The sequence below is a fragment of the Mercenaria mercenaria genome, chromosome 3 (genome assembly GCF_021730395.1).
Source record: "Mercenaria mercenaria strain notata chromosome 3, MADL_Memer_1, whole genome shotgun sequence".
NCBI lineage: Eukaryota > Metazoa > Mollusca > Bivalvia > Venerida > Veneridae > Mercenaria > Mercenaria mercenaria.
This window is the reverse complement of record NC_069363.1, coordinates 64,907,656-64,929,977: the sequence shown is the minus strand read 5'-3', so window position 1 is coordinate 64,929,977 and position 22,322 is coordinate 64,907,656. Positions and strand designations below refer to the sequence as shown.

The following is a 22,322-nucleotide window of genomic DNA, read 5'->3' as shown; positions in this document are numbered from 1 at the left end:
CCTTAAATTTTCAAAAAAATGCAATATTTAACCATGTTTACACTCGAACACTGTTTTTCACGGATCCTTTTTGTAGTCACACATTCAGACATAATATCTAATGTCCTGATAGTCTTGGACAAGTTAAACTGGTGGTAAAATCAGACCAGAATGCCCAGCGTTAAGTGCTCTTGATTTATGAAAAAAAATATCATACCTTGCTACTTTTATGCTTTAACATTGTCTCTCTTAACCAATCCTTATCATATTCACACAGAAAATGTATACCTAAAAGATCTTGTTCAGGTTTTATTATGAGCCTGACTGGAATAGTAAGTCTAGAGTCATGTGACCTTGATTTTTAAGAAAAGGCCTTTTTTCACTGTGTTTACACTCTAGAATTTAATTTCCTAACCAATTTAAATCATATTTACATACCATATGAGCCACGCCATGAGAAAACCAACATAGTGGGTTTGCGACCAGCATGGATCCAGACCAGCCTGTGCATCTGCGCAGTCTGGTCAGGATCCATCATGCTGTTCGCTAACAGTATCTCTCATTCCAATAGGCTTTGAAAGCGAACAGCATGGATCCTGACCAGGTAGAATGGTCAGGTTTCTTGTTTGCTATGTAGTGTTTCTGTGTTAACGCTGGTTCTAATCCTGTGTCTGACATAAAAATAATTTGTCAATTTAATTATGCCTAAACAAGCATATGTTGTTACGTTTCTTCCAGTACTTTCGGACTACTTTTGGGACTATTTTTTGCAGGCATTAATACCTGAGAAGATTAAGAAGGCCTACAGGGACAAAGTTCAGAGTCTGAAAGACCCGCTAATGGTGCTTGATTTATATTTCTGTGGTACCCTCGAGCATCCGGATAGAATAAAAGAGATTCTCAAAGGAGGCTTTTCAGAAAGAGGTAACAGTTTGTATTCTTTTCCGATTGATGTTATATAGTAATCAAAACTTCTAATGCCCCCCCCCCCCCCCCCCCCCCACCCCCTCCACCCAGTATGTTTGGCAATGCAGTTGGAACACAGTATCTCAAATTCCAAGGGATCCAGCGTTTTAGGTTGAGATAACCGAAATTCGACTTAAAATGATGCATACATGCCATATTTTCAGACGGTCAATAAGGGAGATTTGCCTCAGCAGGGCTTTTTTTAAGGGAGATTTGGGTAAAAATAAGGGAGACTTTTATTCGCTCACTTTTTATGCGCTAAATAGCCATTTTCATGAAAAAATCATCAAGTTTTTTTTACATTATATTGATGAGTGGAGCCAACAGTTGTGTACAGAATGCATGATTAATACTTAATACATATGTTACTATATATAGTAACAAAAATGAATGTGTTTTCAGCAGGTTATTGCTTTCACGCACTGATTATCACTTATCGGCCCGGGCCGAAAACTCATAATCATAATCCGCCCGGCGAACACGTGCGCGTGAAACCAATAGCTACATGAAACGTCATCATAGACGTCATAATGGTCTGTCACTGGTCTACACGTTAAACCGTTGTTTATCGTAGAATTACAATTCTTTGCTTAAAATTAGTAATAAAACTTGACATGCACATATTTGTTTGGAGCCAGAGTTCCAAGTTTCAACAGTGTTGAGTATACGTTGAAAAATAGAATGATTCGCACCAGTTTCGACGAAGTTGCGGGTTTCTTCTCAGTGAAAATGCATGACTGCTTTTCATAAACATAGATCGAGATATCTAGCTAGATATCTGTAGATTCTAATAAAATCGCAGTTTTTTTTTTGTTTTTTTTTTTTTTTTTTTGTTTTTTTTTCATGAACTGGCTCAAAGTATGTGTTGTTCCACATTTTTAGAATGGCGATTTGATGTGTTTGATAGATACAATAGATCTACGAATTCACTTGTAGCTCCTGACCGACAAGAAATTCTGTAGATCTAATTATTCTTAATGTGCAAGAATAAGTTTACTGTAATACACACACTTACGACCCCAAATTGCTTCCGGCTACGCACAAACACAAATTTTGAGACAAGAGTACCCCAAACTACTTAGCCATAGAAATCTAGCGACAGGAGTTGTAACTTTTACCTTCCTTTAGTAGTGCAAGAAAACATATGTATTAAAGACATTAATACACGCCAGAGCCTGGCCGGGAGATGATAATCGGCCCGAAATTCATAATGGCCCTCGAGCTAAAGCCCTCGGGCCATTATTCATTTTCTGGGCCGATTATCACTTCCCGGCCCGGCACTGTCGTGTATTAACCTCTAATTATAGCACTTAACTTAATCCAAGGAAATTCAGAATTCCATGAAAGATTGAACCAGGAACTTTTTTTTTGCTTTATGTGTTGATGCTTCTGCATCTGGAAAAAGTGATATTTTTGACATGTTTAAGCATACAATACTCAAAAGATTGCGGAGAAATCATGTCAAAACAGTCTTTTAAGGGCAGTCATTTCTTTTCATAAATGAAGTTGTTAAAACAAAAATGAAAGTCATTCTTTTGCTGGATTGTCCATATTAGATTAAAACTACATGTATTTAACCTGGGAATTCTTCTCCTGTTAATTATTGCAACATGACAATATCACAAAGGAATGGCAGTCAGTTATTCAGGCAGTATGAATTGCAATTTATTTCATAAAATTCACTTATCTGAATTCATGTTTGTCCGAAATTCTGTGTAGTCTGACATTAACTCGCCAATTTTGTTAAGTTGCTGTCGATTTTTTGCATGTTGTGCAAGTATTTAAATTGAGAAATATAAACTCGGTGTTAGCACTAACCTGTCTCATCCTCTGATGGCTCGATAAATACGGGAAGAGTGTTTCCCGATAAATATTAAGGTCAGCGAAAACGAAAGTACACTTTGGCAGGTGGCGGTAAAATGACGTAATTTTAAGACTGGTTTACATATTGTTTTGAAAAATTACGGATCAGTGGCTTTGATGTTACTGAATCAGTCTAAAATCTCGCATGCATATGTTTACAAGATTAAATGGTTAATTGTTTGCAGATGGTGACAGTAGGTGGTAAGATAATTAATGCCTCAGACGTGTATCTCTCGATAAACCAGCTAGGGATTATAGACAACTATGCAAATTATGTTTGAAGAGTATTTCCGGGCTACTCGATATTGAATTTCAAGTATTTTCTAAAGGTCTACATTGGGTCCGAGATATGATTTTTTGACAGAGGACTTTTTTTCTGAATTTATTTTTTTACGGGAGGTTTTCATGTCCCGGCGGGAGACCGGGAGATATACTGAAAATACGGGAGAAAAAGTCTCCCGGCGGGAGATATGGCATGTATGATGATGTTTTGTGCAGGTTTTTGCAGGACAGGACTTGAAAATATTTGCGAGATAGTTGGACATTCTTAAAGTATTAATTCCACCTCCTCTAATCTAAAACTTTTGGCATATATTTTCCCACTTAGTGGAGCTCTTGTCTTTATTGTGCACTTGAGATATCAGAGCTTACCAGGCATGTTTTGGGTATTATTCATGTTGCATTCCAGAAGATATAAAATTGAAATTACCATCTTAAAAATACTCAAAGGGAAATTACTCTGTTTAGTATAACTGATAAAAGGAAAGTTGTACTGTCAATTCCAGTGTGATAGTCTCCCTTAGTATAGAAAAAAGCTTATGTCCAGCAAAGAATAAAGGGTAGCGTTACTAGGTAATGTAGGTTTATATGTCTCCATGCATTACTGAGGATGTAGATCTGAAACATAGTTGATGCATCACCATGCTAACTCTTAAGTTTCCAGTATTTTTTTGAATTTCTGTCTTTTTTTTTCTCAGAAATAGACAAGGTTTGATCCGATCTCATTTAGTTAACACAACTTGTAGCTTATACATAGGCTGTAAGTTAACCATTACTGTATTCCTGTATTCTGTATTGGTACAAAGCAACTGACAACTTCTCCACATAAATCAGAGGTGGAGTTGTGATATGAGCCGTGCCATGAGAAAATCAACATAGTGGCTTTGCAACCAGTATGGATCCAGACCAGGCTGCGCGGATGCGCAGGCTGGTCTGGATCCATGCTGGTCACAAAGCCACAATGTTGATTTTCACATGGCGCAGCTCAATTATTGTCATGGAGAACATAACTATTTTATGGGGATCAAACTTGTGACCTCCACACATGAGCAGTACATGTGAAGCTGACTGGCTGAACTCTGCAGACAAGAGAGCAACTTATTAAACTTATAAATTTTCATTACAGACAAAAACTAAGTCTAGTATAAACAATGCTAAATTGATTGTGTGTTTTATGGCAAGCATTTGTCCATTTTCTAAAGGCAATACAAAATGTTAAAAAGTCAGTCAAGTATTTGTTGCTAAGTTTAGACAAGGCAGACAGAAGGAATTCATTAAATGAGCCGTGCCATGAGAAAACCAACATAGTGGGTTTGCGACCAGCATGGATCCAGACCAGCCTGCGCATCCGCGCAGTCTGGTCAGGATCCATGCTGTTCGCTAACAGTTTCTCCAATTTCAATCGGCTTTACAAGCGAACAGCATGGATCCTGACCAGACTGCGCGGATGCGCAGGCTGGTCTGGATCCATGCTGGTCGCAAACCCACTATGTTGGTTTTCTCATGGCATGGCTCAAATAAACTTTTACAAAATGTCTGTCTCATTAAAGTGAAGGTTTTCTCAGTTTTGGCTTAGTTAAATAACCCTACCAGTTTCAGTTCCGTTATAAATAATGTTTACAGTAGCTGATATTGTAAAGAAAATTTGTTATTTTATATCTTTTGTACTATTTTGAAGCAATATACTTTAATAAATAAACCTGTCATAAGTTTATAACTTTGTATAGTATCACAAGTGAAAGCTACCAGTATCTGTAATAAATCATTTACATAAATTTGATACTTTTGTCATTTAGGTAACACTTTTGCATTAGAGCTACTCTTGTTTCATGTTATTAATTTAATTTTGGGGTATACTTTTTAGTCAAATATGAAATTATATTGCTTGACAACTTCTATTTTTGCAGTTTTATGCACATTTTCTACATTTTAATGTTTAATTTTTTGCTAGTAAGAGGATGATAAACTTTTCTTAGAAAATGTTTTATTACTAGTTTATCATGATCATTTTTCTTGGAAAGTTAGGTGTTGTTTATGATATAAGGAAACTTAACATCGTCAGAATTTCATTATGATAATCAGATTCTGTTTTTTTCTCAGAGCCTTTAAGCTTTGAATTATACAACATTTTGTTATAATACAATTGAAAATGGAAGAACAACTTCAAACTGGTTTTTAATTTATTTCATTTTAATGTTTAATTTTTTGCTAGTAAGAGGATGACAAAGTTTTCTTAGAAAATGTTTTATTACTAGTTTATCATGATCATTTTTCTTGGAAAGTTAGGTGTTGTTTATGATATAAGGAAACTTAACATCGTCAGAATTTCATTATGAAATTTAATTTATTTAAATTACAATGTTGATTTTCTCATGGCGCGGCTCAATTATTGTCATGGAGAACATAACTATTTTATGGGGATCAAACTTGTGACCTCCACACATGAGCAGTACATGTGAAGCTGACTGGCTGAACTCTGCAGTAATTTTAAAATTAAATCTAATTTTAATTAAAATTTAATGGTCTGGATTTGCTATCTGGCTTACCTCGGTTTTGACCAATAATTTTATGACAGCGTGTAGCCTGGATTTAATTTAAGCTTCCTGATTAGCTTAGTTTTTTTCTTAATTCAATATTTAACTCAGCAGCCCTACTTTTTATACGCCCGAAGGGACGTATTATGTTATAGGTCCGGTGTCCGTCTGTGTGTCCGTCTGTTAGCAATTTCGTGTCTGCTCTGTAACTCTTGAACCCCTTGAAGGATTTCAAAGAAACTTGACACAAATGTTCACTACACCAAGACGACGTGCAGAGCGCCTGTTTTGGATGTGTCATTTCAAGGTCAGGGTCACACTTAGGGGTCAAAGGTCATATGAGTGTGTTTCGTGTCCGCTCTGTAACTCTTGAACTGCTTGAATGTTTTAAAAGAAACTTGGCACAAATGTTCACCACACTGAGGCGACGTGCAGAGCACATGTTTGGGATGACTCGCTTCAAGGTCAAGGTAACACTTTGGGGTCAAAGGTCATATATGACTTTGCTTTGTGTATATTGCTCTGCAATGCAGTGCTCTTGTTTTTATTTGGCAGATCCCTTTTTGTTCTCTTACAATAATTTTTTTTTTGAATTACTTCCCTTTTTTGTTACTATAAATAGCTTATTTTGAAACTTTTTTATTATTGGCCATAGGGAAAAACCGAGACCACTTTTCTGTGGTACAACATGGATGGTACATCCAATGTTTAGATGTAGTTTGACATAACTTTACCTGGTAAGAATTTTTTTTTTTGGAATTTTTTCTTTTTTGTTGTTCCTGTCCTTTGGGCTTCAACAGTCAAGTTCTTTAAATTTTGCTCCCATCCTCTGATGTAACCCTATGGGCGTATATTGCCCCGCTTGGCGGCGTTCTTGTTCGCATATAAACCATACAATCAAATTATATTTCCCCCCCCCCCTCCAGTACTAGCTTGCTTGAGATAAAACATGTAGTACTGCAAAGTCATTAATATTTTTAAGGGACTACTTTTTTTAGCCATTCCGAAAAATTTAACATACTCATGAAATTAAATTATTTCACAGTATATATTAATCATAATATATTTTGTATAGAAAGAAAAAAATTCTCCTTTAATTTGAATAACATTGGTGCAGTAATATCAAGGGCGGTCTTTTCCTCAAGATTGCAAATGCGATTTTGTGATATTTGATGAAATCTTTCAAAATCTGACACCAAAGTTTCAAAAAGAACATAAAATTACATCTAAAAGATAATTTTCTGGTTTTAAAGATTAAAACTGAATTGACACAATCAGGTGATATTTTTCTAGATTTAAGGATATTTTAGGTAAAAATCTCAAATTGTACTTTTATCGGAAGTTGAATTACAATGTAACTATGAGCGAGTTGTTTTAGCTGTTTTGTTTAGATTTTAAAAGACTGACAGCCTGACATTTATCTTGATTTTTAAACACCTGTTTTGAAAAATCGGATGCATTATGCGATGGCACGTGTGTCTGTTAATCTGTTAATCCATCATAATTCGTGTCTGGAGCATAACTTCATAACCATTAAAGATATTGACTTTATACTTGGCATATAGGTAGATAGCAACGAGAGGCTGTACAGAGCGCTTGAATCAGCTCTGTAGGCCAAAGGTCAGTGTCACAAATTTAGCTAAATATTCAAAACTGTCTATCATATTTTGTGTCCGGATCATAATTAACAGCCTTTGCAAACAGCTTGGAACCAGATCAGACGCCGATTAAATCGGCGTCTGATCAGGTTCCAAGCTGTTTGCTACTCTGACAATATTTCTTCCAATTTTGGAGCAAATTGAATGAACTTAACAATTTTAGCAGACGACATTTCCAGCAGACGACAATTTATCTAGCATGCTAAGGGTTAAATAACCTCCTCTGATATAACCCACTGGGCTTATATTGCTCTGCTTGGCTTAGCTCTTGACTCCTGGAAAGAAAACAGTTTACTTTTGTAGCAATCTGCATTAAAAATGTAAATTTACCGGTAAAGACTGAATGTTATTTTTTGTGTATTTTGATGGATTTGGATGTGAAACATCTAGGAATTGTTCATATGATTCATGGATTTGCAAGCAGTCCCAATGTGGTTTATGCCTGTCTAAATGCACCAAAATAGAATTCAATCCTTAACTGAATAAAAAACGATTTTAAGAAAATATGACATTTGTTTAACAGGATTGTTTATATGTTTGCAAACAATGTATGGGGGAGGAAGGTTACTGGGTGCCGACCAGTCACCGGACAAAAATCGGGGTTTTTCCATTGCCGTTTTATAAAAAATGAACACAAAAACATGAAATTTGCCCCGATAAATCTTCAGCTCATTTGTCTTCCGAAAATGTAAAAATCTCAAACAATCGGACGTAAAACATCGGATATTTTGAGGCTCAAAAGGGGTAATGAAATGCACTACATCAAACAACAAGGTGGAATAGTCACCAGACAAATATTTCGAAGACTGATTTTTTTTTTTTTTTGACGATGACAATTGTACCGAAAAAAACTGATTATGTCCATCAGACTTCTACGCCTTCTAGAAACATGTTTTCATGCACATTCAAAGTGTTAAACTATCCTCGGGGTCGAACAATATAACAGCAGTGATTTACCTATGTTAACATTTTAAACGAAATACTATCTGCAGAAAATACCTCGGTGCTTATGCAACCATAGGAGCCAACAATCAAATATATTTCCGTTTTTGTTACTTTCGGAAAACCCAAGCTATCTATAAATTTTTTTTTATACAAATGAGGCTCAGAATGGATGTAAATATATATTATCATATGCAAAGGCATTCACTCGTGCGGTATTAACACATGACCTAGCAAATGATGCAGACGTTCATTCATTTTGCAGAAACAGTATTATATTTTACCAATATGTGATCCAAGTGTGGAATGAATCAGAAAGAAAACTGTCGTCTGCAGTTCTAGGGGTCTGTGCTATACATGTAACACCCACTTGGTGCCCCCCCCCCCCCAAAAAAAAAAATCAAGTTGCGCATGCGCACTGCCATTCCAATGCCCCAAGGTCAGAGGACAGCAGTTTTGTAAACACGGGTGAGAATTGGTACTATATTGCTCGTTTATACTTATTTCTCAGTCAATGTTGGTATATGAAAATGAAAAGAAAGTGCTGAATGTTTCCGATTAGCCGATTACTCCGATATAATCGAAGCAAAGCCGTAATTACGTTTGTCCGGTATATATTCCTGTCCGGTGACTGGTAGGCACCCAGTATACCCATTAAAAAAGAATGCATTCATGTTTAAATTCAGAAATGGTTAATCAGTTAAATATCTGATCCATTTGGATTCACAAAAAAAAATCAGAAAATTCAGAGCATTCAAAAAAAGAAGAATTTCTTGAATGGGTTTCTTGGAAAGGGGATTGAAGATTTGACTATTGATGTGTGGGAAGATTTCTATCAGCACTATAGCCATTGACACTGTAAAATAACAACTGGATGAGTAAAATTGTCTCAGTTTCAGTTTTACATTGTAAGTTACTGTAATCAGGTGCAGCTGCTTTATGAAAACAAAAATGAGCCGTGCCATGAGAAAACCAACATAGTGGGTTTGCGACCAGCATGGATCCAGACCAGCCTGCGCATCCGCGCAGTCTGGTCAGGATCCTTGCTGCTCGCTAACAGTTTCTCTAATTGCAATAGGATCCATGCTGGTCGCAAACCCACTATGTTGGTTTTCTCATGGCGCGGCTCAAATGATAATGTCTGAGCAGATGCAGTTACTGCTTTAGCTTTGTTGATAAATTCTGTAAATGTCTGCGACATGTTTGTATATATTATTTTAGCTTTAATGCTGGAAGAATAATTTTGGCTTCAGGCTTACCTCAAATGAATCCTGAATGAAGACTGTTGGTCTTATGGCCTTTGAATTGCTCAAAACTGTGAAAACTGACAATGTCTGCTCTCTCTCTCTCTGAGTTTCTTTAACAAGTTTGTTCAAATTTTGTCTCTTAAGGTCAAAACTGGTCCCACCCAGGGGCCACTTGATTACATAAGAAAAAAATTTAAAAGTCATCTTGTTTGAAACAGCAATAATTTTGATGTGTAGCATTGCCTAGTAATCCTTTACCAAATTCTTTCAAGTCATGCCCCTAGGGTCAAAATTGGCCCCACCCATGGGGGTCAATTTTTTATATAAACTTAAATAATAAGAACTTTAAAATCTTACCTAAAGCCTTGAGGGTTTGAGTTTGGACATTTTTTGGCATATAGCATTGTATAGAGGTCCTTCACCAAGTTTAGATATATGGTATATAGCATTGTCTTGTGGTCCTCTGCCAAGTTAGTTCAAATCATGCCCCTGGGGTCAAAATTGACCCCATCCATCAGGGTTACTTGTTTTATGTAGACTTGTATAAGATTAACTTTTTAAAAAAAATCTTCTTGTCTAATCCCTCAAAGGCTAGAACTTAGACATTTGGCATATAGCATTATGTAGAGTCCTTTACCAAGTTTGTTAAAATCAGGTACCCATTTTAGTCAGCTGAGCATTATAGGGGGTCATCATGATGATCTTGTTCCATCTACTTGATTCATCATTAACAGCATCTCAGAGTTGTCTCTGTTATACCAGTCTACTAAATTATGTATCATATTACTCAAATCTATTTAGGAAGCCCTTACATCAGATTGTACTATTCATTTGTTGATATATGACATGCATCTGATAACATAAAGAATAAAAAGATACTTCATACCTTGACTTGAATACGATAATGTTTATCTAAATGCACCTAGTTCTTCCGTTTAGATTTTGTGAAAGATAAAAGGGACTACAAATTACTTCGAACACAAACAGTGTTTGGGTACTTAACTGCGGTTTACATTGAACGTTCAAGGACATGTTAAATATCAAAGAAATGTTAAACTAAATGTTTATTTAAGATGAATAATGTTTTGCCTTAATAAATAGTTCATACATGATTAAATACACATAAAAACATTCCAGCTGAATTTTTGCTGCATATTGTGCATAAAAGGTTACCTAAAAGATCAAATTTCATCTGATAGTACTTTCTTTTTTGAAAACTTGATGGTAGAATACCTAAATTTTACAATGATTTACCTTCTATACTTCTTTTTATGCCCCCATACATTTATTTACAGTTATTTATATTATTAATTTATATTTATATTACATACACATACTACACTCATGATTATTATAAGCCCGCCCGCTTAGCTCAGTAGGGAGAGCATTGGTCTATGGATCACAGGGTTGCGAGTTCGATCTCCGGGTGGGGGGTATGTTCTCCAGGACGATTTTCTAAAAGACGTTGTGTCTGAAATCATTCGTCCTCCACTTTTGATAATTCATATGGGGAAGTTGGCAGTTACTTGCGGAGAACAGGTTTGTTCTGGTACAGAATCCAGGAACTCTGGTTAGGTTAACTGCCCGCCGTTACATAACTGAAATACTGTTGAAAAATGGCGTTAAACCCAAAACAAACAAACATGATTATTATATGATATAAATTTGTCCTTAAGTCGGAGCAAAATTGAAAATATTGTTGTTAAAGAACTTTTAAACGCAACAACACCCATGAAACTGACATTGCAAATGACCTCACATACCCCATATGAGACCGGTATGTGAATATTGTTCCATCATAACTTAACGGAGTTAAAAATTGAGTATGTAATAACTATATTTACCCACAGACACTGGTCTAGTTAGTTAAGTTGTAATTCATTTTAGTATTGTTGGGTGAACTGATAGAACATACATACTTGAAATTAAAATGAAAAATTATTTTATTTCAGCGCTCAAGCAAATATTCAAATATTCAAATATTATGAAAACTAATTTTGAAAATTTCAATGAAATTGACATATAATACTCTAAAACACAATACTGCTGCCAGGTCAAGATGAATGTGATACTTGTGGACATTTTAAAGATGTTAAATGAAATATGTTTTAAGTCTTTTTAAGATTGTAATCTAAGATCATCCTTTTCTTTACATCATACAAAAGCTTGTTAAGAAATAATTATGCTTTTGATAGAAAGAAATTCTTCAAGGTCCAGATGTTAGATTTATGTTTGTCATCAATACAATATGAACCTATTACACTTTGTACAATTGCCTTTTCTCTGAAACACGACACTGTCCCTTTAAACAGAAACCGGCATAATTATTCTTTCTCTTTTTTTTTTTCTTTTTCTTTTGAATAATGACAATCTGTTTAAAATTATAACATTTTATCAGCTAAGAGTTATCAAAGACATTTGGACGAAAAGAAACTGACATTTAAAGTCATAAATTGTTTTTAGCTCAACTATTCGAAGAATAGTCTAGCTATTCTACTCACCCTGGCGTCGGCATCGGCGTCACACCTTGGTTAAAGTTTTGCGTGCAAGTACATACAGCTATCATTTAAAGGCATATAGCTTTGAAACTTATTTTTTCTTTTTCTAGGTCAATTACCAACCTCATTGAGCCAAGTTCCATAACTCTGACATGTATTTTGAGCAAATTATGCCCTCTTTTGGACTTAGAAAATCCTGGTTAAAGTTTAACATGCAAGTTACTATCTCCAAAACTAATGCAGATATTGAATTGAAACTTCACATGTGTCTTCAGGGTTATAAAACTAGTTGATAGCATCAAGTCCCATAACTCTGACCTTCATTTTAGCCAAATTATGCCCCCTTTTGGACTTAGAAAATCCTGGTTAAAGTTTTGCGTGCAAGTACATACAGCTATTACTAAAAGGCATAATGTTATACTATATTTGAAACTTATTTTTTCATTTTCTAGATCAATTACCAACCTCACTGGGTCAAGACCCATAACTCTGACATGTATTTTTCTGGTTGAAGTTTTACATGCAAGTTACTATCTCCAAAACTAATGCAGATATTGAATTGAAACTTCACATGTGTCTTCGGGGTTATAAAAAAAATTGATAGCATCAAGTCCCATAACTCTGACTTGCATTTTGGCCAAATTATGCCCCCATTTGGACTTAAAACTCTTCTGATATTTTCTGACTTAGAAAATCCTGGTTAAAGTTTTGCATGCAAGTACATACAGCTATTACTTAAAGGCATATAGATTTGGAAGTTATTTTTTCGTTTTCTAGATCAGTTCTTGCATAAAAACTACTTTTTCCACTGATCTGCCATGTATTAACAGGAGATAAATTGTGTGCAAACAAGACAATTCACGTGCTGTTAATACCCGATTTTTATTTTTGAAATGCTTTCCCAGGGCCGTAAATGTATTTCTGCGCAGATTGACATCTGGTATCTGCGTCTTGTTCCTTTCATAAAAAACATCTTCTTGTAGCATAAAAGATGCAATCTAAATCATAGAATGTTTTGCTGTATCAGTTACCAACTCCAAATGTGCTGCCCCCAACAATGTTCGTACTCGCTTCTTCCCCTGTTTACTCCCCTTTTAGAACTCAGCGTCATTTAAGTTTTTGTGATATGAGAATAGTTTAGAATCACATGGTCGCTAGCAGGCGATGTTACTCGGCAATGGTAAAGTTATTTTCTGAATGTGCTACAGTTTACTCATATTAAGGTTATATGAACAATTATTGTATTTTCTGGTCATTACTAACCTGGGAGATTCACATAACATCAATTTGAAAAACTTATGCCATTTGGACTTTGAAATTTTGGTTAGTTTCTCCATGCAACGGATATCTTAAAACATGATACTGTTTCCAGAACATCAAATGGTATTAGAGGTTACCAAATCGTAAAGCACCAATCATAACATGACTTAATATGGCAAATTTGCAACCTTTTTGGTATTAGAAACTTGGTAAATTTTGCGTGACGTACCTCGCTATCACATAACAAGGCTGCAGATGATTATAAAAAAAAATTTATTTCCTATCATTACCACCTCACTGGATAAAGTCCCATAACTCTGACATGTATTTTGGCAAATTATGCCCCTTTTTGACTTACGAAAATTCTGGTTAAAGTTTTCGTGCAAGTTACTTCTCCAGAACAATGCAGATATTAATTGAAACTTCACATGTGTCTTTGGGGTTATAAAACTAGTTGATAGCATCAAGTCCCATAACTCTGACTTGCATTTTGGTCAAATTATGCCCCTTTTGAACTTAAAACTTCTGTGTTAACAGTTTTGGGTAATACTTCCGCTTTCTAGGATTATCGATTAGAAGCATTGATTCTTATGGCTCTTGTTAAAATTAACTTTATGTGTCAAAGCACATATCTGCATTATTGGAAATATACCCTTTTGTTAGAAATGGAGCAGTGGCACATGCATGTTGCAATTTCTGTCTGTATTACAAACATTTTACATAAATTTGAAATTGTCTACTTTCTTTTAATAATTTGTTCCCAATTATAACTGAATGGGAAGTCCATATATTGATACGGTATTTTGGGAGGAATTATACTTTTTGATCTTGAAAAAATGACAGATTAGTTGTTTAATGCAATAACTTAATCCCAAAACTACTAGATATTAAAATGTAAAACTTCATTTATAGCCCATCTTACGGGGTTCATAACACTATGTCTGCCTAGTCACAGTTCCCATAAACTATGACATGTTTATTGGCAAATTTTGCCCACGTTTGGACCCCCTCAGCAATCCTGGTTAATACTTAATGCTACAAGTACTTACAGCCCTATTACAAAAGGTTATATCTTTCACAAACTTATATTTATTCTTTTCGGCAATGCTAACCAAAATCACCACATCTGGGTTAAGTGCCTAATTTACATGAAATTTTAGAAATTAATTTGCCCCTCTTCACACTTTCATTCGACAAAATTCATGGTCGTAAATTTAACCATGCAAGTTGATAACCCCAAATCCAGGCAGATATGCCTTTGAAATTGAAACTAACATTTCCTTGTCCGCTTTATAAAACAGTTATACATCGAATCCCATAACTTGCTGAAATGTTTTAGGTCAAATATATGCCCAAGTTCGATATAAAACACTCTTTTGGGATATTTAATCAATTGGGCGTATGTACATTGCCTCTTCTGTAGACACTAAAATAATTCGAAAGTAGATCGAGCATTCTGTCTGTAGCGGCAAGCAATCTATTGTAATAACTGTGAATTTTAAGATCAATGTGTCTAAAGATTTACTAACTTCGACCATGTAAAGTTGATACTTTGAATTTTGCTACCATGTTTCCGTATTTTTAGTGTTATGTGGCAACATCTATGGGCTAATTTACCATGTTTATAATTGGAGATATAAATAAAAAAATCATTTCAATACAAATCATGCTAGGATGTACGTCTTATTGCTGTTTTATTTCTGGGTCCTTGGAAAGGATTATTTAAAACCTGTTTACGCTATTTCCAAGTAACAAATAATGAATTAGAAACTTGATTTCACAATGAGAAATTAAAGTCTACACATTATCAAAAACAGGTAATTACTTAAAGTCATCGTTAATGATTTTGACAATGCACATTTGTTTTACGCTATAATTAACGTCTGAGAAGTCACTATGGGATAGTGTATGTGTCTCTTGATTGGTCTCGTCAACAAACAATGAACTTGGTACTTCAATACAGATGTATTAAACAAAAAAGGTATAGCCCTTACTACCAACCTCACTGGATAAAGTTCCATTAACTCTGACGTACTTTTGGGCAAATTATGACCCTTTTTGTACTTCGAAAATTCTGGTTAAAGTTTTGCGTGCAAGTTACTGTCTGCAGAACAAATGCAGATATTAAGTTGAAACTTCACATGTGCCTTCGGGGTTATAAAACTAGTTGATAGCATCAAGTCCCATAACTCTGACTTGCATTTTGGTCAAATTATGTCCCCTTTTGAACTTAAAACTCTTCTGATATTTTAACATTTTGGGTAATATTTTCCTGCTTCTGGGAAGTTATTTCGATTAGTCAAGCATTGGATGTCTTATGGAAAGCTCTTGTTAAAGATTAAATTTATGAATATGATAAATGACATTCTTATGGAATATATACCCTTCTTTTAGAAGATGGAGGCAGGTGGCACATGCATTTGCAATTCTGTCTGTTATTTGAAAATTCATTTTCACATGAAATTTGAAATGTCTACCTTTACTTTTAAGTAATTATTGTAATATCCAACTTATAACTGGTAATTGAAAGAACTTCAGATATTGATAGGGCTAGAGATATGCTTCAGGGTAGGGGAAATCTTATACTTTTATTAGATTCCAGTTGATAATAAATGACAGCATAGTTGTGTTTAACAAAAAATAACTTTTATAGATCCCACAAGAAATAGATATTTCAATAACTGGAGGTAAAAAAGTCTTTCATTTTTATAAGCCCATCTCTGAAAGAGCGGGGCGTATCATGTGAACAGCCTTGTCTGCCCTCTAAGTCAAACAGTTTTCATCTGATTTTCACTAAACTTAGTGACAATGTTTATTGGCATAATATCTTGGCCAAGTTTGATAACCAGCAAAATCCCCCCCAGGCACTCACGTGTTATGGCCCTTGAATTACTTGAAAATCTACAAATTTAGCCTTGTCTGCCCTCTAAGTTAAACAGTTTTCATCCGATCTTCACCAAACTTAGTGAATGTTTGTGGGCTTAATATCGCGGCCAAGTGCGGTAACCAGCAAAATCACCCCAGGCAATCTTGGATTATGGCCCTTGAATTACTTGAAAAATTGTAAATTTAACTTTGTCCGCTCTCTAAGTCCAACACTTTTCATTCTGATCTTCCACAAACTTGCAGATAATGTTTGTCGGCATAATATCTCAGCCATGTTTGATAACCAGCCAAATTGCCCCAGGCAGTCTTGGATTATGGCCTTTGAATTATTCGAAATCTGCAAATTTAGCCTTGTCCGCTCTCTTAGTCAAACAGTTTTCATCTGATTTTCACAAAACTTGCTGACAATGTTTGTAGGCAAAATATCTTGGCCAAGTTCGATAATCAGCCAAATCGCCCCAGGCACTCTTGGATTATGGCCCTTGAATTAGGCTAAATTCAATGACGGGCGTATTTTGTGACAGTCTGCCACTCTTGTTGATATAGATGAAGAACTACTTGAAAACATAATTACAATGGCCAAAGTCAAGAATCAAGCCAACACTCAGTCTGATACTGCATGGGCAATGGCAAATCTAACCATTTGCAATACTGCAATAACATTATTACTGACAATTGTTGTGCAAATAATGTTGACTAACATAATCTGTATCACATTAAATTGTTGATGAGACAATGTTGATTTCTTGCATACCAGATGTGGATTTCCGGTATTTTTACGGGTGCTGTATGTGGCAGACCATTCAGCTAGGGCTATTTACCACTGTAATTATCAAATTTGACAATATAACCATTTCACATAATTAAAATTTTCAGGTGTTTCAATACCCCTTAAATCATGCATAATGTAGTAACGATCCTTATTTTCTGTTTTCAGATTTTACATGCGGTGATTATGGGAAAGGATTGTATTTCTCAAAATACCCTTTTAAGGCTGCTCAATTTTCCAAGGTTAGTCTCTTACTAAATAAATGAATTATAAGTCACTATGACCTTTGATTTTCACTAAATGGAGAAATATAAGGATGTAACCTACACTGCATTATACAAAAACAGTCTGTGAATTATCTTAAAAGTGCAGCATTTAAAGACTTTTTGACATGCAATAATTAATGCTTGTAAATACATGCACTTACATGAACCTATTTAAGCTTGGAATAGTCATCAAAATGGCTAGTGTATGCGCATGTCTCTTTGCATGTTGTGTTCAAGCAAACATGAACATTTTTGGTACAAATACTCAATACAGTGAGACAGTATTGTAAAATAAAAGGTACAGGCCCTTCTGCCAAATAGGAGTTATTGTTTGGTTATTTACTCTACCATTCATCAAAGAATTTTAAATAGTGATATGTTGTATTCAATGAATAAGTAGTTCAACGGTCAAGATCCAATCATCAAGTCCATGTTGAGGCTGTAAGAAGATCTCACATTCTGGTCCGTGTTGAAGCTTTAGCAAGATCCCATCAAGTATGGTTGATGTTCAGTTCATAAAAAGATCCCACCTGCCAGTCCATATTTAGGCCATAGCAAGATCACACCTGCTGGTCCATGTTCAGTGTATAACAAGATCCCATCTACTGGTCTATGTAAGGCCATAGCAAGATCTCATCTGCCGGTCCATGTTGTGGCCAGAGCAAAATCCTGTCTTCTGGTCCCAGTTCAGTGCATTACAAGATCCATCTGCTGGTCTATGTATGCTGAGGCCATAACAAAATCTCACCTGCTGTTCCATATTGAGGCCATGGCAACATCCAGCCTTCTGGTCTGTGTTCATTGCATAACAAGATCCCATCCACCGGTCCATGTTTAGGCCGTAACAAAATCTAATCTGCTGGTCTATGTTCATTCTGTAACAAATTTGACCTGCTGGTCAATGTTGAGGCCCTAACAAGGTCTCACCTGCTGGTCCATGTTGAACACATAACAAAATCTCGCCTGCTTGTCCATGTTGAGGTCATAGAAAGATTCCAACTTCTAGTCCATGTTTAGTCTAAAAAAAGATCCCACCTGCTGGTCCATGTTCATTCTGTAACAATATCCCACCTTTTGGTCTGTGTTCATTCTGTAACAATATCCCACCTTCTGGTCCATGTTCATTCTGTAACAATATCCCACCTTCTGGTCCATGTTCATTCTGTAACAATATCCCACCTTCTGGTCCATGTTCATTCTGTAACAATATCCCACCTTCTGGTCTATGTTCATACTGTAACAATATCCCACCTTCTGGTCTATGTTCATTCTGTAACAATATCCCACCTTCTGGTCTATGTTCATTCTGTAACAATATCCCACCTTCTGGTCCATGTTCATTCTGTAACAATATCCCACCTGCTGGTCCATGTTCATTCTGTAACAATATCCCACCTTCTGGTTCATGTTCATTCTGTATCAATATCCCACCTTCTGGTCCATGGTCATTCTGTAACAATATCCCACCTTCTGATATATGTTCATTCTGTAACAATATCCCACCTGCTGGTCCATGTTCATACTGTAACAATATCCCACCTTCTGGTCTATGTTCAGTTTATAGCTGCTTCTGTAGATATTGAATGAATTTTCATCAGAAGGAGGCTCTAACTACACTGACCTAGACTCGGGTGGCAATGCCACACCTAAAGTCACTTGCTTCTTAATCTTTTTTCTTAACTGTGCTGTTATTTTGACATTCACTGAGGAAATGTTAAAACATTTTGAAAAAAGGTTAACCCATATGGGATGAGAGCTTGGCCTTTGGCTCTAAGGTCAAGGTCACTCAGGTGACAAAAGAAGAACCAAATGTTCAATCTATAACTTTGTATGGGCTTTAACTCAGACATGCATTGAATTCATCGCTTGCAGACATTATTTAAACTAGTGATATTTAATAAACAAGATTTTTAGCTTGACTATTCGAAGAATAAGTAGAGCTATCCAACTCACCATGGCATCGGCGTCGGCGTCACACCTTGGTTAAGTTTTTCGTACCAGTCCACTTTTTGACAAAGTCTTTTGAGATAAAGCTACGAAACTTTCAACACTTGTTAACCATCACCATGTCCATTTTTAGGCAAGAGTACATAACTCCATCAATGATTTTGGCTGAATTATGGCCCCTTTTAACTTAAATCTTGGTTAAGTTTTTCATGCCAGTTCACATTTTGTGTAAGGTGTTTGACATATGGCTTTGAAACTTTTATCACTTGTTTATTATAACAGTCTGTAACTGTAAGCAAGAGAACATAACTGTGTCAACTATTTTGGCGGAATTATGGCCCTTTTTAGCTCGACCTTTCGAAGAAAAAGTAGAGCTATTGCTCTCGCCCCGGTGTCGGCGTCGCCATTGGTTAAAGTTTTTTATTAAGTTAAATATATCTGTCACTATCGAAGCTATTTACTTAAAACTTAAAGTAGTTATTTACTATCAAAGTCTACACCAGGAGAAACAATCCCCATAACTTTGAATTGAATTTTGACAGAGTTATGCCCCTTTTTGACTTAGAATTTTTGGTAAAAGTTTTTGATAAAGTCAAATATCTCTGGTACTATCAAAGCTATTGACCTGAAACTTAAAATAGTTATTTACTATCAAAGTCTACACCAGGAGAAACAAACCCCATAACTGTGATTTTGAATTTTGATGGAGTTATGCCCCTTTTTGACTTAGAACTTTTGGTTAAAGTTTTTGATAAAGTCAAATCTCTCTGGTACAATCAAAGCTATTGACTTGAAACTTTAAATAGTTATTTACTATTAAAGTCTTCGCCAGGAGAAACAATCCCCATAACTCTGACTTGAATTTGACAGAGTTATGACCCTTTTTAACTTAGAATTTTTGGTTAAAGTTTTTGATAAAGTCAAATATCTCTGTTACTATCAAAGCTATTGACTTGAAACTTAAAATAATTATTTACTATCAAAGTCTACAACAGGAGAAACAAACCCCATAACTCTGATTTGAATTTTGACAGAGTTATGTCCCTGTTAAACTTAGATTTTTAGCGATCGCTCGATGTCCGGCGTCCGGCATGCGGCGTCTGTCGTCTGGCGTCTGTCGTCCGTCGTCTGTCAACATTTAGCTTGTGTATGCGATAGAGGCTGTATTTTTCAATTAATCTTCATGAATATTGGTCAGAATGATAACCTTGATGAAATCTAGGCTGAGTTCGAAAATGGGTCATCTCGGGTCAAAAACTAGGTCACTAGGTCAAATCAAAGAAAAACCTTGTGTATGCGATAGAGGCTGTATTTTTCATTTAATCTTCATGAATATTGGTCAGAATGATAACTTTGATGAAATCTAGGCCGAGTTCGAAAATGGGTCATCTCCGGTCAAAAACTAGGTCACTAGGTCAAATCAAAGAAAAACCTTGTGTATGCGATAGAGGTGGTATTTTTGAATTAATCTTCATGAATATTGGTCAGAATGATAACCTTGATGAAATCTAATCCGAGTTCGAAAATGGGTCATCTCGGGTCAAAATCTAGGTCACTAGGTCAAATCAAAGAAAAACCTTGTGTATGCGATAGAGGCTGTATTTTTCCATTCTTCTTCATGAATATTGGTCAGAATGATAACCTTGATGAAATCTAGGCCGAGTTCGAAAATGGGTCATCTCGGGTCAAAAACTAGGTCACTAGGTCAAATCAAAGAAAAACCTTGTGTATGCAATATAAGCTGTATTTTTCAATTGATCTTCATGAATTTTGGTCAGAATGATTGCCTTGATGAAATCTAGGCCGAGTTCGAAAATGGGTCATCTCGGGTCAAAAACTAGGACATTAGGTCAAATCAAAGAAAAACCTTGTGTATGCGATAGAGGCGCCATTTTTCAATTGATCTTCATGAATTTTGGTCAGAATGATTACCTTGATGAAATCTAGGCCGAGTTCGAAAATGGGTCACCTGGGATCAAAAACTAGGTCACTAGGTCATATCACGTAAAACCTTGTGTATGCGATAGAGGCTGTATTTTTCAATTGATCTTCATGAATTTTGGTCAGAATGATTGCCTTGATGAAATTTAGACCAAGTTCGAAAATGGGTCATTTGGGGTCAAAAACTAGGTCACAAGGTCAAATCAAAGAAAAACCTTGTGTATGCAATAGAGGCTGTATTTTTCAACTGATCTTCATGAAATTTAGCCAGAATGATTACCTTGATAAAATCTAGGCTGATTTCGAAAATGGGTCATCTGGGGTCAAAAACTAGGTCACTAGGTCAAATCGAAGAAAAACATTGTGTATGCAATAGAGGATGTATTTTTCAATTGATCTTCATGAAATTTGGTCAGAGTGATTGCCTTGATGAAAACTAGGTCGGTTTTGAATATGGGTTATCTGAGGTCAAAAACTAGGTCACTAGGTCAAATTAAAGAAAAATCTTGTGTATGCTATAGAGACTGTTTTTTTCAGTTGATATTTATGAAATTTGGTCAGGTTGATTGCCTTAATGAAATCTAGGTTGAATTTGAATGGGTCATCTGAGGTCAAAAACTCGGTCACTTGGTCAAATCAAAGAAAAAACTTCTGTATGTGATAGAGGCTGTATTTTTCAGTTGATCTTCATGAATTTTGGTCAGAATGATTGCCTTGATAAAATCTAGGTCGAGTTTGAACATGGGTCATCTGGGGTCAAAAACTAGGTCACAAGGTCAAATCAAGGAAAAACCTTGTGTATGCAATAGAGGCTGTATTTTTCAACTGATCTTCATGAAATTTAGCCAGAATGATTACCTTGATAAAATCTAGGCTGATTTCGAAAATGGGTCATCTGGGGTCAAAAACTAGGTCACTAGGTCAAATCGAAGAAAAACATTGTGTATGCAATAGAGGATGTATTTTTCAATTGATCTTCATGAAATTTGGTCAGAGTGATTGCCTTGATGAAAACTAGGTCGGTTTTGAATATGGGTTATCTGAGGTCAAAAACTAGGTCACTAGGTCAAATTAAAGAAAAATCTTGTGTATGCGATAGAGACTGTTTTTTTCAGTTGATATTTATGAAATTTGGTCAGGTTGATTGCCTTAATGAAATCTAGGTCGAATTTGAATGGGTCATCTGAGGTCAAAAACTCGGTCACTTGGTCAAATCAAAGAAAAAACTTCTGTATGTGATAGAGGCTGTATTTTTCAGTTGATCTTCATGAATTTTGGTCAGAATGA

At 35.6% G+C, this 22,322-nt stretch overlaps 1 protein-coding gene across 1 annotated transcript in view; it reads left to right on the top strand.

Moving 5' to 3' along the window:
• LOC128555922 (uncharacterized) overlaps positions 1-22,322 on the top strand; it is a 106,457-nt gene that overhangs the window by 72,566 nt on the left and 11,569 nt on the right. The window contains exons 15-16 of the mRNA XM_053539742.1: positions 753-903; positions 17,050-17,123. Of these exons, the coding sequence (XP_053395717.1) occupies positions 753-903; positions 17,050-17,123 (225 nt within the window). The remainder of the gene's footprint in view (positions 1-752; positions 904-17,049; positions 17,124-22,322) is intronic.